This window comes from Cervus elaphus, chromosome 9 (genome assembly GCF_910594005.1).
Source record: "Cervus elaphus chromosome 9, mCerEla1.1, whole genome shotgun sequence".
NCBI classification, from domain to species: Eukaryota; Metazoa; Chordata; class Mammalia; order Artiodactyla; family Cervidae; genus Cervus; species Cervus elaphus.
Genome location: NC_057823.1, coordinates 27,282,528 through 27,304,179, shown reverse-complemented (window position 1 = coordinate 27,304,179; position 21,652 = coordinate 27,282,528). Strand labels below are relative to the sequence as shown.

Here is a 21,652-nt window from a genome sequence, read left to right as displayed (position 1 = left end):
TTTTAAGAGGAGGAAACCCCTGACATCTAAAATCTTATTTTATTTAGATTCATAAGCCTATCTTCCGAGGACCTGGCCTTTAAGGAAACTTCGTTCGTAGTGTATACTTTTCTATTTCCAGCTATTTATAGTGCCTTAAAGTGTTCACAAGTAAAAAAAAATATTAGAAGGTGATTGTTTTTACTTGCTTAAAAACAAAATCCTCAGCCTGAATTAAAAAAAAAAAAATCCTGATATTCACTCTTAAACCCCTTTACATTTGCCAATGCTCAATCCAAGTTCTCCCGGAAATTGGGTTGAGCTATAGAGAGGGTAAGATCTCAAATCCACGACTGGAGAGACTGTGTTTCATGGGGTTAAAAAAGCATGAAATTGTAGGTCTTGGATGGCACTCCTAAGGAAGCGTTGACTTCCACCGCTTTTCTTAGGGCATCTATCAGCTGCCCTGCCGGTTTTAATATTACTATCGCCGTCTTCAAGGACTGCCTGCCTTTCGACAAGGCCGACAGGTAAGGCACTCCAGCAGATTTCGCCGGACAGCCCCGAATTCCTAAGCACAGCCCCAAAAGCCGGAGCACACCTCTCGACGGTGGGCGGAGCGGGCTGGAAGGGGGGTCACCGATCTCCTCTGAGGATTGGAGCCCGGGGCAGCCCAGGAAGGTCGAGGGTGTGCGGGATCCCCGGCCCGCCCGAGGTTGGAGGGGGCGGACCCGGCGGCGGGCGCAGGCGCTTGGCCAGGCGCCCGGGTCCCACAGCCCGGCGCTCCGCGGGGTCCGCCCTCCGCCCGGGCGAGGAGGAGGACGCGCGAGCCACGGCCGCCAGGACCCGCCCCCTCTCCTTCCCGAGCGGGCGGCGGGCGGCGCGGGGAGGCGGGGCCGCGGCGGCCGGCAGTGTCTGCGCCTCGCGGCCTCGGAGCTCGCAGACGCTCGGGGAACATGGCGGCGGCGGAGCCGGCGGTCGCGGCGCTCCCCGGCGGCGGCGGCGCGGGCGCGGGGGCGCCGTCGGGCACGGTCCCCGTGCTTTTCTGCTTCTCGGTCTTTGCGCGGCCGGCGGCCGTGCCGCACGGCGCGGGCTACGAGCTCCTCATCCAGAAGTTCCTCAGCCTGTACGGCGACCAGATCGACATGCACCGCAAATTCGTGGTGCAGCTCTTCGCGGAGGAGTGGGGCCAGTACGTGGACCTGCCCAAGGGCTTCGCGGTCAGCGAGCGCTGCAAGGTGCGCCTCGTGCCGCTGCAGATCCAGGTGGGTCCCGCGGGAGGGCCGCGCGCCCCGCCGCTCCGGGTGCCCGTGCGTCCCCGTCCCCGCCGGGCTCCTCAGGTGCCCCGCGGCGGCCGGCCCCGCGCGCCTCGCCGACTGGGAAGGGCCGCGCCGCTGTCGCAAGCCTCGCGAATGGCCCAGCCCCGGCGCCTGTCCGAAGGGGACGGTCACCGGCTGTCCTCCGCCAAGGATGGGGCGTGGGCCTCCCTGCTAGAGGCGGCGCGCGCGAACGCCCCCACGTGTGTGGTCCTCAGCCTCCCGCATCCGCTTTGTGTGCCGGGAGCAAGTCCCAGCCGCCTGCGTAACCCAAGGGCTGTGCAGAGTAGCTGTGTTTTTCTTTGGGGTGATGCAGAACCGGGGGAAAGAGGTCGTGCGGAGTGTCGGCCTTGGGGTTTGTTCCCGGAGTTGTGTTTACCACTTGCGGAAACACAAACTTCTGGAGTCTTATGCTTTCACCCCTCCTCTTTCCCAGCTTTCAATTCCTTTGATCTTCAGCCTTCCCTAAGTGAAATAACCGTGTTTAGCCTCTTCCTGGTAACTGTCAACGGAATCTGTTGATTACACGTATACACTGACTGTCTTGAAAAAGTCATTCGAATCAGGCTGCAGTACCTTCTTAAATACCTAACTTTAGCCCGTCTGTTCTTTCCTGGTAGTGCTGGCTGAAAAAGTTGTTATACTTGAGGATTATTTTATAGCTTTTTAATATTTTTAAAAAGCCATGTTCTCATACTGAATAGATCTGCCTCCTGTGTTCTTTTTGTGCTCTGCTCAGAGGATTCACTTGCGGATTTACACTGTTGCAAAGCAAGAATAAAAGGTGTATTTTAGGTATTCCACCATCATCAGTTTTTTGGTTGAGAGACAGGTAAGCCATTTCTTTGGAAAACCAAACTGAAATGTGGGGTTCAGGTTTAGAAGGCACTTTAATATTCAGGTGTCATTTCTGAGGACTGTCCTCTAGTTTTTTTTTTTCAGTTGTTGTCTGAGGAATTGATCTTGTTTGCTATCACTCCAGCACCCAGTCCAGAAACATCCAAAGCAGGTACTTTAATCAGAGGACAAAGGCTATGAGATTGCATGGTCACCCCTGATAAGCCAAAACAGAGGCAGGAAGTTGGTGTCTGACACCCTAGAATTTGCCCTGCTCTTGGGAGTTGTGATTGATCGGGTTTTACTACTCCCCATTTCTGTGTGTTCAGGAGTTTTCATGGCGGACACCTTCTGCACGCTTCCTTGTCAGTCTGTTTAGATTAATGCTGCCAAAAATACCGAAGAAGTTGGATGCACCTTTGACAAATCCATTAATAAAGGCGAGAATCCAAATACTAGCTGAAGCGATCTGGAGCTTTACCGAGGAGGCTGACTTCTTTGTGATGTGTTTCCTGTAGTGGTTGGGGGGGAGGGTGGGCTGTTACCTAAGAGATGTTATGCCACCAGACTGGTGCCTTTCCTGTCTTTAAGGCCTCCCTTTCCCCCAATATAGGATTTTTTTTATTTTGAAAAATTCAAAGTCTGGGTCTGACAACTCTTTTTAACTAAAGAAATTAATAATATGTATGACTATACCTGAGATGTCTTGTACATTCTCAAAAGGCATTATGTAATTCAGGACACACGTGGCTTTTGAAGTATTTTGCTTGATATTGGAGGTAAAATATAGTTTAAGTTTTTGTGGTGATGTTTAAAATAATAATTATAGTAGCACTACTCTGCCCCATCCTTTTTAAAATGTAATTATTTTTCACCAAATAGTCCAAGAATTCCTAAGCATGTTACATGATACTTTAGATATTTTAAAGTATTTAAAAATATGTTTATATTATTTCATTTTCATAATCACAGTAGCTTGACTTCTTCAGCCAGGTGCCTCCCGAAGCTTAAAAATAGATGATGTGGAGGGTTGCACACTCATGCCATCTATATCCATATGCTTATTCTGATACCTGTTTATACCTTCCATATGAAAAGAGATATATATGTGTATACATGCTCACACACATGTATGTATATATGTATGGATACTCCCAGAAGGAAAAGGGAAGATATTTCTTTTCGTGACCATTTTGCTATATTTTTTGGAGCCCAACTGTATATGGACATTTCATGGCTGGACAAGAACTTAAGAGTTCATTCTGCCTTTGAGTGTCAGCTCTAAGTGCCTGACACGATGAATGTAAACAGGGGTAAGACCGAATTCATGCTCCTTACCTAAATTCCTGCTCCTTAATTTTGCCAAAGAGCAGAACATGTAGGAAATTGCCCAAGGTCCCGTGGTAAATAAAGCATGTGAAGGTCCTACAACTGGCCACAGCATTCATGTTCTCTTTTCATGCTTAATGAATATATCAAGAAGAATGGGGAACAAGCCACAAACTTGGGCTTGTAACATCATGTGTTTTGATGCTATTTATTGCTTCTGTGGAACAGATGCCTGTCAGTCAGGAAGACTCAAGGTGGCCGGTCAGGGAGGCCACGCTCAGGGGACAACCGGCTCCTTCTACCAGAAGCAGGGAGGAAGAGCGTGATTGGCCACATGTAATCCATCGCTTAAATAATGCTATTTGTCATTTTGGAGAAGACCTTATGGCCTCTGCAGCTCTGGCGAATATCCTGTATATTCTAGAATGTATTCTCAATTTCCACAAGGGTCTGAGTTTGATTTCAGGCTTGTCCTGACTGTTGCTCATGACCCTGAAAAACACAGTGGTTGCTTGTTGACACTGCCCGCACTGGTGGTTGGTTGGTGGTTCTATGGAGGGTCACCTTTAAGACCCCCATTGCCAGTATTAGGCTATGATAACTTTTTAGTGTCTTCCTTTCTGAAATATTCTGTAACAGTGACCTAGTATCTGCTGACAGCTCAGGTAGCTAAAGACAGCTCGTGTTCCAAGCACTTTTTATGTGTCTTCAGCTTTCTCAAAATGCTTGAAGTCTGAGGTATTTTGAGAGGAAGGGGAAGAAATATAAATGAGAGGCTTATATAGTGGGAATTTAAGTCATTTTTCTTACTTACAAGTGTTAATTTTTCACAAGGTATTTCCCAAGTTTTAACTAATAGAGAATTCAACCCTGGAAGCTCATGTAAATTTGATATCATACCATTACCAGTGTATTTTTCCAGCTTGTCACCAGGGAAGGCAGAACCCAAGTAGAGGAGAGGAAGAACCGGACGTGGTTAGGAATGACACCAGTGAGAGTATTTTACGTGAGTATGTAGGAGGGACGGCTCTGGCAGCTTTGTGTGGGCAGAAGATAAGGGCTTTCCTGGGAAGGTTGTTTTGACCTTCTCTGAGGTGTTTAATTGGGAAGGGATTCTGCTCCCGATTTTACTTTCTTGGAAGTTATTAGTATGAAGGTTAGTTTAAACAGGTGTGGACATTTTATAGTTTGAAGGTGCCCCAGAGTTCAGGGTGGAAAGGAAGAGAAGGCATGGTTTGAAAAGAAAAGGCAAGGGACTTGGGTCTCCCTTGGGCTTGTTCGTTGGAAGGTGGTGATTTTTGATTTCAGAACCTGAACCATGGAGTGTGTAGGAGGAGCAGGTAGATAAGCTAATGCTCAGAACTCTTGAGTTACAGAAGTAGGCAGCACTTTTCTCAGGAGGCAGACAGTGTCAGGGGCTCTGGAGATAACAGCTGAATCCTAAGGGATTGTCTCTCGCCCGCCCACCCACCTTGTAGAAAATTTAACATTTCAAATTACTGCCCAAAGCGTTGTACACATTTTGCTCTTTGTGGATACATGAGAGGCTACCTATAAATAAACTGTGTGCCAGTGGAAGCTATGATCTGTGTTCGGGACTTTTTTTCCTACGTTTAATTTGCCAGGGGGAATTCAGTGTAGATTCAGATGTCACTGTGCTCCTGGGATCTGGTCAGCTTCACCGTCACCCCAACATCAGGTACAATGTAAAGAAACCCCTCCATCCTCAGCACTGAAATGCGTGGAGTTGGCTGGCCTCCTGCGGGCAGTTGGAAAGCTCAAACTTTAACTTATAAGCTTGAGTTGTAGTCTTAATGCCAGTCACATTAGTGTTCACAATAGGTGAGTAGGTTGCAAAATAAGAGTAAAATAAATATTCTCTTGAAGTCTAAATTTAAAAGCCCCAAACCTATTTTTCCAGAAACAGATCATGTACCAATAATTGTAAGTCTTTTGGTAACATTTGGGTATCTACTTTATGAACCATTTCTTAATTCTGTAGACTGTGCTAACAGGTTAGACATTATCAATGTTTCTCTCTATATATTTCTTGGTTTCTTAAGGGATCATATTAGTAGTAAGTGGTATTTTAACCTCATTATTGAAGAACTGTTTTTAACGTGCTAAACCTGAAAGCACAGTGTATGTTTCCCTTAGGAGGGATGCACAGTAACCTAATGCTTTTATTGATGGATTTACATGAAACTGATTTAGTCTTTGAAATAGCCCTATGAGGTAGCAACTATTTTTATTATTTTGTTACAGATTGAAGTGAAGGTGTTTAGTTGTGTCTGACTCTTTGTGACCCCATGGACTGTAGCCCACCAGGCTCCTCTGTCCATGGGATTCTCCAGGCAAGAATACTGGAGTGGGTTGCTATGCCCTTCTCCAGGGGATCTTCCCAACCCAGAGATTGAACTTGGGTCTCCCACACTGCAGGTAGATTCTTTACTTTCTGAGCCACGAGCGAAGCCAGATTAAGAAGCTGCTGTTTAGAAATGTTAATGATTCGCAATTGAAATTAGTGAAGTTGACATTTGAACTCAGACTCTGATGCCCACGGGCTGACCTGTATTGCCTGAGACAGTCCTGTCACAGGCCTCTGTTTTGAGTCGATGTTGAAACAAAGCCTTCCTGTACCTTTCCAAGGTTTCCTTGGAAACACTTCTCAGTGAAATAAAGATACCTCATATTCCCTTCTGGACCCCTCTCCCAAGCACATCATGCCTATATTGTTGCTGTAATAGACTACTAAAATTTTGAAAACAGCACATTCACAAGTTCAAACTTCAGTCATTTCTAAAGAGACACAGTTTACGCACTGTAGTCGCTTGCTCGGGTGCTGCTATAGCAGAGTACTACAGACTGAGTAGCTTATATAACCAAAATTTATTTTCTCCCAATTCTAAAGGATTTAGGTCAGATTTGGGTCCTTGAAAGGACTATGAAGGAGAAGCCGTTTCATGCCTCTCCTGGCTTTTGGTGGTAGGTTGGCCACCTTTGGCATTGCTTGACTTGTAGACATACCACACTGATCTCTGCCTTCATGTTCACATGGGCTTCTCTGTGCTCAGATTTCCCTTTTTCATAAGAATGCCTCTCTTGTTGGATGAGGCATCCACCTCGGTTGGGAAGATCCCCTAGGGGAGGAAATGGCAACCCACTCCAGTGTTCTTGGCTGGGAGATTCCATGGACAGAGGGGCCTGATGGGCTGCCATCCATGGGGTCACAAAGAGTTGGGACACAGCTGAGCACGCACGCACACACTGCTCCGGTATGACCTCGTCTTAATTGACTCTGTTTTCAGTGACTGCTTCCAAATAAGGCAGTACCGTGGTGCAATACTGGAGGTTAGGAATTCAGCATCTGAGTTTCGGAGCACACAGTTCAACACACAACACTCACCATGTGCCACGTTTATGGAGAGGTCAGATGTGGCACAGCACATCTCCCTGAGCAAGACCGGCCATCGTGTTTGTGCCTGTCCCAAGAAGCCGGGGACCAAGCCAGGGAGGAGCAGGTTCCTTGCAGACGTAGCAGCTGTTGTTAGAAAATGGTCAGATCACGTGTGGATGTGAAGCGGGGTGAATACTGTTATGATCATGGTAGTCATGGAGTTTGGGGATGAAGAGTCTTTTGAACATGAAATCTAAGGTCAAATTCTAGCTATGACAGTTCTTAAGAAAGTGGGCAAATATTTTATACTTGAAATTTGTCTTAAACTGTTGCTTGAGGAAGCCATTGATTGTGATCAACTTTTTGTGTTGAAATATGTATTCAATACATTAAAATACATATTTTTATGTATATGTGTATAGTGATGTATTTAGATAGATATATAAATATATGAAGGTGTGTGTATATAAACATTTTTGTATGTGATTTCTTCAGACTTCTTGAATATGTGTTGATCTCTAATTGCTACACATTTACCTATGAGCATTTGGTCAAGTCCATTTTTAATTTGCTTTCTTGCAGTTGCAACAAGTCTGATGATGAGCAGCACTTTTAGTTATCTACAAGGTTTTGGTTTAAGAGGAGTTTCTGAGTCAAATTATGAAGTCCCTGGATTATAGAGTCAGTGTGTAATTTAACAGTTTTTGAAATTCATGTGGACTTGGGGTGGATAGGGGTTGATTGGACGTAGTTAGAGATTTTCAGTAGTTGTCCTTTTTTTTTTTTTGGTAGCCTCAGCTCCTCCTTTTTCTCCCTTGTATGACATAGAGATTATGCATAAAGTAGTGGCTTTTCCCACTACTATTATGACATAGGGAGACCACTTTATTTTATTACCTAAATTTTTAATTTTAGACTAGTGTTGATTTACAAGGAGAATTGCAAAGATAATACAGAGAGTTCCTGTATGTGTGACATAGTTTCCCCTCTTGGCAACATCTTCCATCACTGTGGCATATTTGTCACAACTAAAGAACCAACATTAGTACATTACTACTAGCTGAGTGCCACACTTCAGTCAGATTTCACAAGCTTTTCCCTAATGTCCTCTTTCTGCTCCAGGATCCAATCCAAGATACTCGTTATGTTTAGTTGCCACATCTCCTTGCGCTCCTCTGAGTTATGACAATTCCTCAAAGCTTCATTGTTTTTAATGAGCTTGACAATTCTGAGGAGTACTGATTAGCTATTTTGGTAGAATGATCAGTTTGGGTTTCTCTGCTGTTTTCTCAGTGCTTAAACCAGGGTTGTGGGATTTTGAGAGGAAGATCATGAAGGTCATTCCCATCACATATCCAGGCTGAATACCATCACCATGGCTTCACTGATCGCCTCAGTCTTGATGGCCTGGCTGAGGCCATATTCATCATCACCCTCTTACTCGATTCTCTATTGTGAGGAAGCAAATTGCTCAGTGCAGGCCACATTCAAGGGGTGGCCACTCCTGGAGAGGAGAATATCTAGGCATTTTTCTTTCACGAAATTATAACCAGTCATCTCTGCCCTCAATCCCTTGTCCCTGTGGCTTCTTTCTTTAACTGAAAGTTTAAAGATGATGGATTCCTTTGCTGGAAAGGATTTCAGGGCTGCGTTTGCTGACCTCCTCTAATACAACATATGTCTGATGAGGTCCCCTGCCCAGAACAGATACCTCACAGCTGTAATGAGGTGTTGGGAAGCACCAGGGAACAGGAGCCCTGGGAGACCACAACTCTGAATAATCTAGGATTTCTGAGTAGGTATGGTTTTATTCCTTTGACATCCCAATATTCAATAGTTTGCCCATTTTATATGGTAGTCCTGAAATATTATGTAACTGATTTTCTTAATGGGTGTAAGACAACGATTTTGTCCCAGTTTATAACTTAACATACAGCTCGTTACTCCTTCATTGGAGTCTAGACTGAGAACTGGTTGAGATTTGATCCGCATTTACTGTATTTTGAATCTCTTCTTCCTCAGCTGTTATTCCTTGCTGCTATCCGTTTGCCTGTCTTCAGCAAACTTTCACATTTGCTGTTTCTAACCTTATGTTAATTTATAATCCAGACAACCAAACTTGTTAGGAATGTATACAGAGTTAATCCTTACAGTCTGAGATAAGATCTGAGGGCTGGAGATCCAAGCAGGTGTAGGCGGTCAGTGTATTAGGGCATGGCCATCCAGCATACCCTGGCAACTTTGTAGAGTTTTATTTTGCCTGCTTGCTGGTTTTCATATGTTGTAGAATGGCAGGATTGCTGAGTTGCACTGCAGTTGTTTTAAACAGGGCAACTGCAGCTAAACTGCTTTTCATAGTGTTCCTTCAACACATCGTTTTTCACTGGGGACCCCTGGTTCAAATTTCTAAAATAGTATTTATATATGGATTTTGAGCCAACATTTAATATTTACTGAGAATTTAAGATACATGATTATAAATAGTGGTTGGTTTTCAACCTAGTACCCTAAGTACTTATATAGTCATCAGATTCATTGCTTTTGATGGAAGCATGGAAATGGAAGCATGGTACTTGCATTAAAAATTTAAGTAAAGAAGCAGCCAAAGATGAGCATATATAATTTAAAATGCTTGAATATTTATTTTAAACATTCCTTATTGACAGAGTAGGAAAACCCTCTGTGTAGTTTTAGAATTACAGATGGTACTCCCATTCTCACATGGACATGGTGTTGGACCACCCGTGGTTAATCAGTACACATCTGTAGAGTTAATACCAGAGGGAGATAAGGTGCCGGAGTCCGTCAGCCCAGGATGCAGATAAATAAAGTGCATACTCGCTAGAGCAGTCATACTGCTAAGATCAAAGGTTCCTCTTAATGATTCACTTAATTCTTGGAGTAATTGTTTCTTAAGTGTGATACATGTGCCGAGGTACTAAGGCAGAGTCTAGGGTCAGGCTGGGGGTGAAGCCACCACCTTTGTAGTCAGGACTCAGGTTTCTCTAGAAAATTAGAAATAATTATTATCTGTTGGTGGTTTAGGTTCATTAGAGGGGAGCCTTCAGGGGTACTAAGAGTAGTGGCATGGCCTCATTCAGGATCAAACTGCATCCTTTCCAGAGCTTCTCTAATTTGAGAAGGTGGAAAGAAAAGCACAGTGGGTTTTTCAGAACTCAGATTAAATTCTTGTATTTAACAGTGATTTTTCACTTTTGGGGAGATCCATGTTGGGCCCAAGTTATTGTAGTAGACCAACTACAGCAATTAATGTGAAGCTTGGTAATCTAATACCCAGTGTTCATCTTGATTCATTGATTTTCTTGATGGTGATAAATATGTGTAAGAATTCAGATGTCAGGTTTATGTCTCTCCATTTGACAATGGTGATGTGGTTGGCATCATTTCATTGCATTTTTTTTAACTCTTAAGAAGGTATTCTTGAGAATACTGACTTAATATTTCAGTCTTGATGATAGTAGTAATTCTAGGTTTGTTTCTTTTTTTTCTTCATTTTTTGTTTCACAGTCTCTGCTACAGATTATTTTAAATTTTATTCTTTGTACTTGTAAACAATATTGTCATCAAATTTAAGATTTTTTTACTATTTTTTACTATAAAAGTAATACATACTTTTAAATAACATTTAGCAAATGTTTTAAAACATCATTTGAAAAACAGAAGAAAGGTATTAAGAAAAAAAATATTATCAGCATCCCTAACTATGTAACCACTTGTCAATATTTTCATATATTTACTTCTACTTTTTATTCATATTTTTAGAGTTTTGAAATACAATTGAACTGTGCTCTTTTTAAAATTAACATTAGATTACAAGCATTTCTTCTTAGAGGTGTGCATTTTTTGAAAACATATGCATATACTATTTTAATAGGCTAAACATGTTTTGTGAAATCATTTTTTGTATTTCAGTTCTTGGTTTATTTCAAATTTTCACTATTAAAAGCAATTCCGTGGACATATTTGGGGATAATTTTTTTTCCTATTATTCATATCATTTCTTCTAAATAATAGTTGTTAAAATTGACATAATGGGTCAAACAGTAGGAATGTTCTTCTCTCTTTACTGACCTCCAGCTGAAAATAAATGTCACTGTATAACAAATGCTAAATCATTCTTTCTTTTTTCCTCAGCTCACTACCCTGGGAAATCTTACACCTTCAAGCACTGTGTTTTTCTGCTGTGATATGCAAGAAAGGTTCAGACCAGCCATCAAGTATTTTGGAGATATTATTAGTGTGGGACAGAGATTGGTATGCTTGCTTGTTTATTTTTTCCAATTTGCTGAAGCGTGATATACATTCATATACAAACGTATGTATATTGGTACTTATCTTTGTTCTTTTTATTTTCCCCCCAGTTACAAGGGGCCCGGATTTTAGGAATTCCAGTTATTGTAACAGAACAGTACCCTAAAGGTCTTGGAAGCACTGTTCAAGAAATTGATTTAACAGGTGTAAAGCTGGTACTTCCAAAGACCAAATTTTCAATGGTATTACCGGAAGTGGAAGCAGCATTAGCAGAGATTCCTGGAGTCAGGAGTGTTGTGTTGTTTGGAGTAGAAGTAAGTACCACTTGTTCTGTTTTGGACACAATTCATTTGTAGAAAACTTGTTATTTCCAGAATGTAATTTTGTATATAGAATGTGTGTATGTGTTAGTTGCTCAGTTGTGTCTGACTCTTTGCGACCCCATGGACTGTAGCCCACCAGGCTGCTTTGTCCATGGGATTCTCCAGGCAAAAATACTGGAGTGGGTTGCCATTTCCTTCTCTATGTATATAGAATACTGTATAGGTAAAAAGAGCTTCCCTGTTGTCTCAGTGGTAAAGAACCTGCCTGCCAATGCAGGAGACATGGGTTTGATCCCTAGGTCGGGAATCCCCTGGAGAAGGAAATGGCAACCCACTCCAGTATACTTGCCTGGAGAATCCCGTGGACCGAGGAGCCTTGCGGGCTATAATCCACGGGGTCCAAAAAGAGTCAGACATGACTTAGTGACTAAACAGCAACAACTGATAGAAAATAACCCCCACCATTTATTAAATGTTGACTGTTGTCATGGCACTGGTCCAAACACTCTTTTATCCTTTAATTTGTTAAACTCTCAGAACAATCCTCTGATCTAAGTACTTTTGGTCTCCTCATATTATAGAGATGGGGAAACTTAAACACAGATGCTGTGTGTCTTGCTCAAAAGTTAAAGTTAGTTAAAGGATCGAGTTGCATTTGAATCTAGGTTGATTGATCTTTGGGCCTTTACTTTGAACCACTACTCAGAACACACTTTCATCAAAGATAATATGTTTACTTATATAGGAGCTATAGGTGTTCATCTTGGTCATGTTTTTGTTCTAGAAAACCTTTTGTTTTGTTCTAGAACCTTTGTTCTAGAAAACCTGTAGTTCACTGTCTTTCACATTTGAATCATGTACTTTTTTTTTTTTTAAGGAAAAAATACGTTCATGGATTCTTAATGCTGACTAAAATGATTTTTGGGTTTTTTTTTGACATGTGGAAGCAGAATATAAGTATTTATTCATAGCTTTTAAGAACCTCTTGAACTGAAATTATAAAATTATGAAAACCATAAAAACAATGAAACCCAAATAATATTAATTTAAGACAGCCATGATGTTTTGATAGTAGGTTTCATAATAGTAGGTTTTCATAGTAGAAAGATGTATCCTCAGTTTTAGATGTATATTAAATATTTCTGTATTTTGACTTCAATACTGACAAAATAAAGAAGCCTATTTGTGTAAATATGTCATGCCAAATCTCGTTGCTGACTTTTATACTTTTTCTTATTTGTTCATCATTATTAGCTCTTCGTGTAATCAAAATCATCTTTGAGCAGTCCTCCAGTGCTAACTTTAATGAGTTATCAGTCGATAATTTTCCATGGCTGTCTTGTCGTGTGAAGATAAGGTCAGCTTTGTCGCATTATTAAAATCTGCTTTCATTGCTAATCCACTTATTGTTGGAGCCTGTTTTTACTCTTTATTCCCTGCCAATGAATTATACAAGTCTGTGCTTAGAAAGATGGAATCTGTATAATGCATTTGCTGGTGATGTATGCTGAGTATTTTTTGCCTGAGCTACATGTTATTTTTAATTTGGCCTACCGTTACTACTGGGTGCCTTTTAACAACTCAGTTTTCCCACCGTTATCTCAGTCGACAGTACTGCAGACGCGTTCTTTGTGTCAGGCATTTGGTGTGAAAACAGAAATAAACCCAACTGTGAGTGGCATCAAAACTGGGTGGTAGTAGTCAGCTGAATGAAGGTCATCCAGATGAAACACAGATGAAAATATTTTTAAAAAAACGCTCACAGAGCTCTAAGAATATGTTCAGGGTTCCCAGGACAAAGACCATTGATGTTATTCAGTTCCTGACTTTACAAAGAGGAAACCAAAGCCAGAGATGCTATTTATGCTCGAGATCACTGGTGAGTCGAAGGCAAAACTCGATGTAGCACAAGGTCATTAGACCTGTGGTGCTCTTTCGGCTGTACCGTATCGCTGCATGTTTGTAGAATACTTGTCGTTTACCACAGTGTTACATGTGGGTTTTTACTTTCCATCTAGACTCACGTGTGCATCCAGCAGACCGCTCTGGAGCTCGTTGGCCGAGGTATCGAGGTTCATATAGTTGCTGATGCCACATCATCGAGAAGCATGATGGACAGGATGTTTGCACTTGAGGTAATTGTCCTGTTTTAAAGTAATTCATTTACCAAGGCTTCCAGATAAATTTGGAGAATATTAAATATGTAACAGCAGTGAAAATGTACCTCTTAAATTTGAGCGTGGTCTGACAATAATCAGATTCACCGTTTTCCAAGGTCTCTACTATGCACAACCAGCCTCTGAGGCCTCACCATCATCTCCTGTTTTACATCTGCTGTCTTTATTTCTAGTGATGCTAAACACTCCTCTACATCTTCTGTCGTAACTTTACTACAGTTTTGCACCGGAACTAAGAGGTATTCCAGTAAGCTTACTCTGAACTATTTAAAGATTTGCAAATTAAAAGCAGCTCATCTAGGCTGAACTTGATCAAGATCTATCCTAAACCTCGTGCCTAATGGGCCTCAGCCTGGTTCAGCTTTGTGTTAGATTTCGTCAGACTTGAATTTCTGGAAACAGGAGTGTCGCTGACTGTGGGCACCACTCACACGCAGGGTTTGACCGCTCTCTGCGTGGAGTGTCAGTGATTTTTGACAGCGTTGCATAACAGTAGCCTTACGTAAGCAATTCCTATTCTGAGACTATTGAAAAGCAAACTCCCACAATTAATCCTTTGAAATCTTCATATTGGGAACTCCGTCTGTTTTGTTTAATTCTAATTCTATCATAATTTTTAAGTAATGTCAATCTGGATTGGAATTGCTGAGTTTTTAACTAATTACTTTTATTGAGAATGGGAAATGGAGATTTTTTTATTTTTTGAGACTCTCCAGTGTTTCATGCATAAGCTGGCCTATGAGCCACTTTCTCTGTAGATTGCTCAGTCATTTCTCGTAATCTAAAATGTTCCCTAGGGTGGTGAGTTCGGCAAATAAGAATAAGACAGACAGACAAGGGTCGAGTCGGTGGGGAGGGCTGATGTGGAAGCTGGCGGGTTGCTGGCAGCAGCAGCGCTTTCAAGGCCCTGGTTGGCCATCCCTTCTTTTATTCCTGAACAGGGAGGTTTTATTAATTTTATTCAACTATTTTCAAGTCTATTTGGACTATCAGGTTCTCTGGTTAGTTTGAGACTAAGTATTGCTTCTTCCCCTCTCAGCAGAGATCTTTGAACTCTCCTTACAGTCAGAGTTAATCAACTAACACTTTTCAAATTTTCGTAGTAATCTGATCCATCCTGCCTCGACAGGCAGTTGTTTTCCTCCGTGAATAACCTTTATGGTAATGCTGAGATCCAATGCTGAGAACTTGAAGTGTTCCCAAGGAAGCAAAGAACTTAAGAACATATAAAACCAGAAATTTTCCTTTCTTGTAAAGAGATTTTAAGAACTTTTGTCCTGCATTCATTTACATTTTTCAGACATGTCTTTATTATGCATTTATTACAGAAACTTGTTATTGCTGGCAGTTCTGTCTTTTACCAAGATTCAGAATAAAACAGTTGGCCTTTTAATACCTGAGCCTCATTCTTTCAGAGGCAACCTATAATCTTACTGATCAGGAGTCCAAACAGTAAAGGGATAATATGGGTTTGAATGCAGGTTCTGGCATTTTGTAAATTTGTGTCCTTGGACAGATCACCTAATATCTTTGCCTTAGATTTCTCATTCGTGATATGAAATAAAATTCATATTTTTATGGCAAAATAGAAAAATTTAAACTTGAAAAAGTTTTCTTTGCCCTTTGGTTTCCTCTTTCCCCCCTACTGTGTGTACACAGTATGAAGCAAGCACATCTCCCCATCAAAAGAAATACCTGTTCACTGTAAAGAGTGGACAGCTCCTTAAAAGATAATACTCCTTCTTGATTGTCTCAAGGGTCATGTGACCCACCACAGTGGCGCTTGGATCTGGATTCTATAAACTGTCAATAATTTATCATTTCATGTACAGCCCTCTGTCTCAAAAAACTTACATAACTGTGCTTTTGACTTCTGATGGGTGGAACTGTTCTTAGAGTTTTCTGAGGGGCTGTTCCCAGGTTATGCTTATCATCTTGCCTTGAGTAAAATTTTCCATTCCTTTTTTAGGTCAGCCGATTAATTTTTTTATCAGCAGTGAAATAGAAATAGTCATTATGTGGGAGGATTTTTGTGAGGATTAAATGAAATAATGTATTGGTAGTACTTAGTGTCTGACACAATAAACACTCAAGTGTTAGCTGTTGCTTTTGTTTTTACTGTAGCTCTTTATTTTCTTCATGTGCTCCTTCCGATCAGAAATATATAAGCATATATCAGCTTCTAAGACCCAAAAGGGACTAGTCTTGAGAAGTTCTGAGGAGGGAAGGAAAAAATATGGGCTGGGGTGGATTTCTGCCTGCAACGCAGAGGACATAGGAGGCGCAGGTTTGATTCCTAGGTTGGGAAGATCCCCTCGAGGAGGGCATGGCAACCCACTCCAATATTCGGAGAAGCCTGGTGGCCTACAGTCCATAGGATCACAACATGACTGAAGCGACTGAGCTTGCACGGAACAGCCGGCATTGGTTGGGGTTACAGTGCTGAGGTCGGAGAGGAGAGAAGCGGGTCGAGAGGTGATGCGGGAAGATGTTCCACATTTCAGACTTTTCCGCTCAGTCTTAAGTTTCTGTGGAGTCGTTTTAGTTAGTCCCTCAGTCCTTGGGACTGTTGTTCCTTCCTCTTTTCTTCTGTGACTATGAAAGTTAAACAGCGGTCTGGTCAGCTCCCCTTCTTTTCTTTCCCTTGAGAAACACAACTACTCGAGATCAGTCCTGAGACTCCCCACCCTGCCTGTTCAGATTGTTAAACTAATAAGATTTATCATTACCGTTATTAAAACTTCTCTGCTGGGATCTGTGGTGTGTGTTCTACTCCTCAAAATGTTTTGAGCACCTACCATCTGTCAGGCATTTTTCTTTCAACTTATAATTGCAGGGTAAATGTGGGAGAAGACAGAATAAAACCCTCTCTTGAACTTGATGTCCTTGTACTTCTGGGAAGTTGTTAAGTGTTGCTTGGGAATTTAATGGGTTGAGTCTTTTTTTCTTTTTTCCTCCTCTGCCCTCTAGGAGACTGTCATGTATTTTTAGGTTTGTGGGTCAGAGTAACCTTTCTTTTCCTTTGGCCTAGTTGGACTGACTTTGTAAGTCTAAGGGAAGAACTCTGGAAGTCTATTAAGCCAAGTACCCATTTGCATTAAACAGCTGGAGTTTTAATCGTCCCTTTTTTAAGCCAGGCGATGAAGTGAGTTTGGGACCGGTGTCTTAGGTGCCCTCACAGCTCAAGGTGGTGGGTGGCAAGCTGCCTGTGTGTGGATCAAGTGCCCTGTTCTTTCTGCTCAGGCACCGTTTCCAGCTGGTGCTGGGCAGGCACCATGGGAAGATGTGTTAGCCTGATCTTAGCATTCTTAGCAAAGGCATGAGCCACGCCTTCCCCTAACACAGGTTCTTGGCTTGATTACTGTTTTTGGTTTTTGTTTGTTTTTTTGACCACACCTTGAGGCAGTGAAACTTGTGCCCCCAGCAGTGAAGGCGTAGTTTTAACCGCTGGACCTCCGGGGAAGTCCTATGGCTTGGTTACTTTTGAATGTGCTCAATATTGGCCATACTTTATTGTTGAAGTCAGGTAATTTTATGTAGGTTTCTGTGTACTGAAATGTTTTTGTGTGTGTGCCTCTTGGTTTCCAGCTTGCCCCTGCCTTGGCCTCTTAGCATTCCTGAGAGCTGTTGGCTTAGGGTGGACGCAGTTCTGGTCAGCAGAGCACTGTAAGAAGCTATGTCTTTGCTGGGTCATTGCATTTCTTTCTCAGACCTGGGAGCACTTTTCTGATCTTCCTGCCTCATGAAAGAACTAGGAAGATTACTGAGAACTGACCTTCGTTAGCACTTTGGAATATAGAAAGCAGTTCCACAGACATTGAAAGTATGATTCAGATTCAGGCTGACTCATTGAAAAGCCATTGATTCAACAGAACAGTAAGGAAGGCAGGCCAGCCAGGGAGAGAGCTGGGTTTAGGTGACTGGACGTTCGGGGCCTTGAGACACAGCTCGTCTTGTAGTTATTGCCCACCCTCCTGTCTGAAGCAACCACACAGTCCTTTGAGATTTCTAAGGGTTTTCACTTGACAGTCAGGAATTTACTGAAAAGCAAGGAGGGGAAATTAGTCTCCAGAAGTCTTTATTTTATTTTATTATTTTTTTCTTTTTTTCTTTATTAGTTGGAGGCTAATTACTTCACAACATTTCAGTGGGTTTTGTCATACATTGACATGAATCAGCCATGGAGTTACATGTACTCCCCATCCCGATCCCCCCTCCCACCTCCCTCTCCACCCGATTCCTCTGGGTCTTCCCAGTGCACCAGGCCCGAGCACTTGTCTCATGCATCCCACCTGGGCTGGTGATCTGTTTCACTACAGATAATATACATGCTGTTCTTTCGAAACATCCCACCCTCACCTTCTCCCACAGAGTTCAAAAGTCTGTTCTGTATTTCTGTGTCTCTTTTTCTGTTTTGCATATAGGGTTATCATTACCATCTTTCTAAATTCCATATATATGTGTTAGTATGCTGTTCTGTTCTTTATCTTTCTGGCTTACTTCACTCTGTATAATGGGCTCCAGTTTCGTCCATCTCATTAGAACTGATTCAAATGAATTCTTTTTAATGGCTGAGTAATATTCCATGGTGTATATGTACCACAGCTTCCTTATCCATTCGTCTGTTGATGGGCATCTAGGTTGCTTCCATGTCCTGGCTATTATAAACAGTGCTGCGATGAACATTGGGGTGCACGTGTCTCTTTCAGATCTGGTTTCCTCAGTGTGTATGCCCAGAAGTGGGATTGCTGGGTCATATGGCAGTTCTATTTCCAGTTTTTTAAGGAATCTCCACACTGTTCTCCATAGTGGCTGTACTAGTTTGCATTCCCACCAACAGTGTAAGAGGGTTCCCTTTTCTCCACACCCTCTCCAGCATTTATTGCTTGTAGACTTTTGGATAGCAGCCATCCTGACTGGCGTGTAATGGTACCTCACTGTGGTTTTTATTTGCATTCCTCTGATAATGAGTGATGTTGAGCATCTTTTCATGTGTTTGTTAGCCATCTGTATTTCTTCTTTGGAGAAATGTCTGTTTAGTTCGTTGGCCCATTTTTTGATTGGGTCATTTATTTTTCTGGAATTGAGCTTCAGGAGTTGCTTGTATATTTTTGAGATTAATCCTTTAAAAAACTCAGAGATTAACTCATCGTCTGGTATTTGTCCCAATGTAAAGGACACTGGCAGCCTTGCTTATTTCTTCCTCTTTCCTCTGTGACTCTGCTGTTTTTTAATTTCTCGAGACTTGTGATCAGCTTCTCCTCACTCTCCTCTTTTCTGGTGGTTGAGGCCTGAACTTGCTATCTGATAAGTGGGCTATGGCTTATACTCCCTTCTCAGTCCTTGGGGAGTAAAAGGAAGAGGCTGCCAGTGGGAAGGTTGGGCGGGTGGATCTGCAGCCATTTGAGGGCTTTACTTTAGCTCCATTGAGATGTCCTGTTTATTCAAGTGATGCCCCTTACAACATGACACTGATTTACATGTTTTTTCTAACTTGCTTAGGAATTGTGTCTAAACACCTCCTCTTCTATGGCTCTTAGAGTGGGTGTTTCATGGGATGACAAACAGCTGGTCTTCTTTTCCCCTAGGGTTTCTGAGAAATATATCTAGGAAATGGATCTCTACTCTAGAATTCTCTTCCTGTCCCCCCTCCCACTCTTTTCTATGCTTTCTCTTCTTTGCCTTCCTTCCCTTTTCCCTCTTCATCCCTCCTGCACACACTCTCTCTGTTCCCTCCTTGGAACAATGTAGCAAGGATGTTCTTTGACCTGTCAGTGAAACTGTACAACCTTAAATTTTATACTCTTGTTTGTGATTCTGAAAAGCTTATGATAGTGGCAAGGGTGGTGGTTCTGTTATCATTCGGGGAATGTTCCTTAACCTCACATGAGGCTTTTCTGCCACCGGTGTTTTACATATGGTATATAAGTAGGTATACAGTTTAACAAAGGGTATACAGTTTAATGTCAGATATTTCGAGAGAGGGAAAAAGAATTTAAGAATCACTGTTTTACAGTCCTTAGCCTTGATCTCTTCTGTCCCCAGCACATCTAAGTCTTTATATTGGCTACCTCCTTGCTTTTTCTTATAATGTTAGTAATTGGGACTAATATTAATAATATTGAGAATCATCCTCATGGGTTTCGGGTATGTCTGGTTTGAACTCTGTCCTCATCACTGAATTTGATAGTATGGCTGAGCACCGTGGTTTTGATAGAGGCCACTAGCATGTCTCACTGTGCTTTTTGCTGTTTTAATATAGTGTTCATTCTCATGCTTATTTCTTGATTTGTGTTTATCTTTTCTTTTTCCTTAAGCGTCTTGCTCGAACTGGGATCATTGTGACTACGAGTGAGGCTGTTCTGCTACAGCTGGTGGCCGATAAAGACCATCCAAAATTCAAGGAAATTCAGAATCTAATTAAGGCGAGTGCCCCAGAGTCGGGTCTGCTTTCCAAAGTGTAAGACGTGTGGAGACTGGTGTGCTACTCACTGTCACATGACAGGACTGTAAGCCCAGACAAGCTCTTGTCTCTCGTAGAATTAAAATGTTAAGTCACAGATTGGCTCCTTTTTTGCGCCTCTTAGTAAAACTTAACCAGTTAGACTGTTTGGGTACCAGCATTTAGTTACACATGTCAAAGGCTTCAGGTGCTGCTTAACTTCTTTTTATGTTAATGTGCTTTTATTTATTAAAAAAAAAATTATAATGGAGGTGCCTGTTTTGTCTATACCGTATACACTGATCATACTTTCAAAAGTGCACACTCTTGTGAAGTTTTCCTTACTGTCACAAGGACCGAGATCTCCCAGTAACGGTTTGACTTTTGTATCATTGTAAGATGTATGTTATGATGTTAATGTGGATTCAGTGCTTTTACTTTACAGGTTGATTGAAGTAGGATTATTATATGAGAATTTGAAAACAGGACTCTGGATCTTGTTAACCCTTTCACTCACAATGCAGCCAAGTTATTTATTAAGTTGCATTGGTTTAACCAGACGAAGTCATGTTGGATAATTATAGACCTTTCTTAATTATGTTGATTTTCTTGTTCTGTTCACCATCACTAATTCTCTGTTAATGTTCTCTTTTTTAAATTGAAATCTTTTACCTAGAAGGACTCATTGGGTTATTACTTGTATTTTTGATTTTGTAAACAGATGGAATGATAGCAATGTCATATCATTCGTAGAGGGCTCTTTTAAGATCTTTGAAGTATTACTTTAGCTGAATAGCTTTATAACCATCTTGAATACATCTTCTAATATGCACAAGATTTAGCAAAAAGATAAAGACTGGATAAAATGTAGTTTTAAAACATCCATCTTCTTGTTTGATATTTTCTCCACATAACATCCAATTACTGTTAATGCAAACAGTCTCAGTAATAATTTGGTAGTATTAATTTTGTAGTGATTACTGCCATTCAATAAATTTATTTTCATTTAATACTTATTATAGGGTTTTAAAACTTTTTTTTAATGTTATGTGAAACATGAAACATTTCTGTCTTTTATATTAAAGTAATTAAAGAAAATGTATTATGTGAATGAAATCATTTTGTCCCCCACAACATGGCTCTTTGATTATTATTCCAGGGATTTGAATATTTATTTAAAGGTATAAAATTTTTATATTTGTAATCTTTCAACTCATGGATATTTTCTGAAAAGGAAAATTCTTTGTCCATGGGAGTAACTGGATATTATTGAAGGGCCTTCTTAGTTACTTAAAAGCAGTAGAATTTTTTTTTTGTTTTAATCAATGTAACAAAAGCAATCTAGCATTCTTCTTATGGTTAAACTTAATTGTTTTTCTCAGCAAACTTGTGTGTCAAAAAAGAAGAATCAAAGATTTCTATATGTTTTAAAATAGTTTTTAGTAAATTTAACCTACTGCTCCTCATGAATACAAGTCACCTGGGGATCTTGTTAAAATGCTGACTCTGGTTCAATAGGTCTTACTTCTGTGCCTGACATTTTACATTTCTAAGAAACAGCCGATTTCCATCAGCACTGC

The 21,652-nt window shown here is 41.3% G+C and overlaps 1 protein-coding gene across 1 annotated transcript; it reads left to right on the top strand.

The window, feature by feature from the left end:
* The first annotated feature begins 860 nt into the window (after nucleotides 1-860).
* ISOC1 (isochorismatase domain containing 1) lies at nucleotides 861-21,170 on the top strand. The gene is made up of 5 exons (XM_043912192.1): nucleotides 861-1,244; nucleotides 11,014-11,133; nucleotides 11,241-11,444; nucleotides 13,472-13,588; nucleotides 19,948-21,170. The coding sequence occupies exons 1-5, from the start codon at nucleotides 936-938 to the stop codon at nucleotides 20,092-20,094; spliced, it is 897 nt and encodes a 298-aa protein (XP_043768127.1). The 5' UTR covers nucleotides 861-935; the 3' UTR covers nucleotides 20,095-21,170.
* Nucleotides 21,171-21,652: the final 482 nt, after the last annotated feature.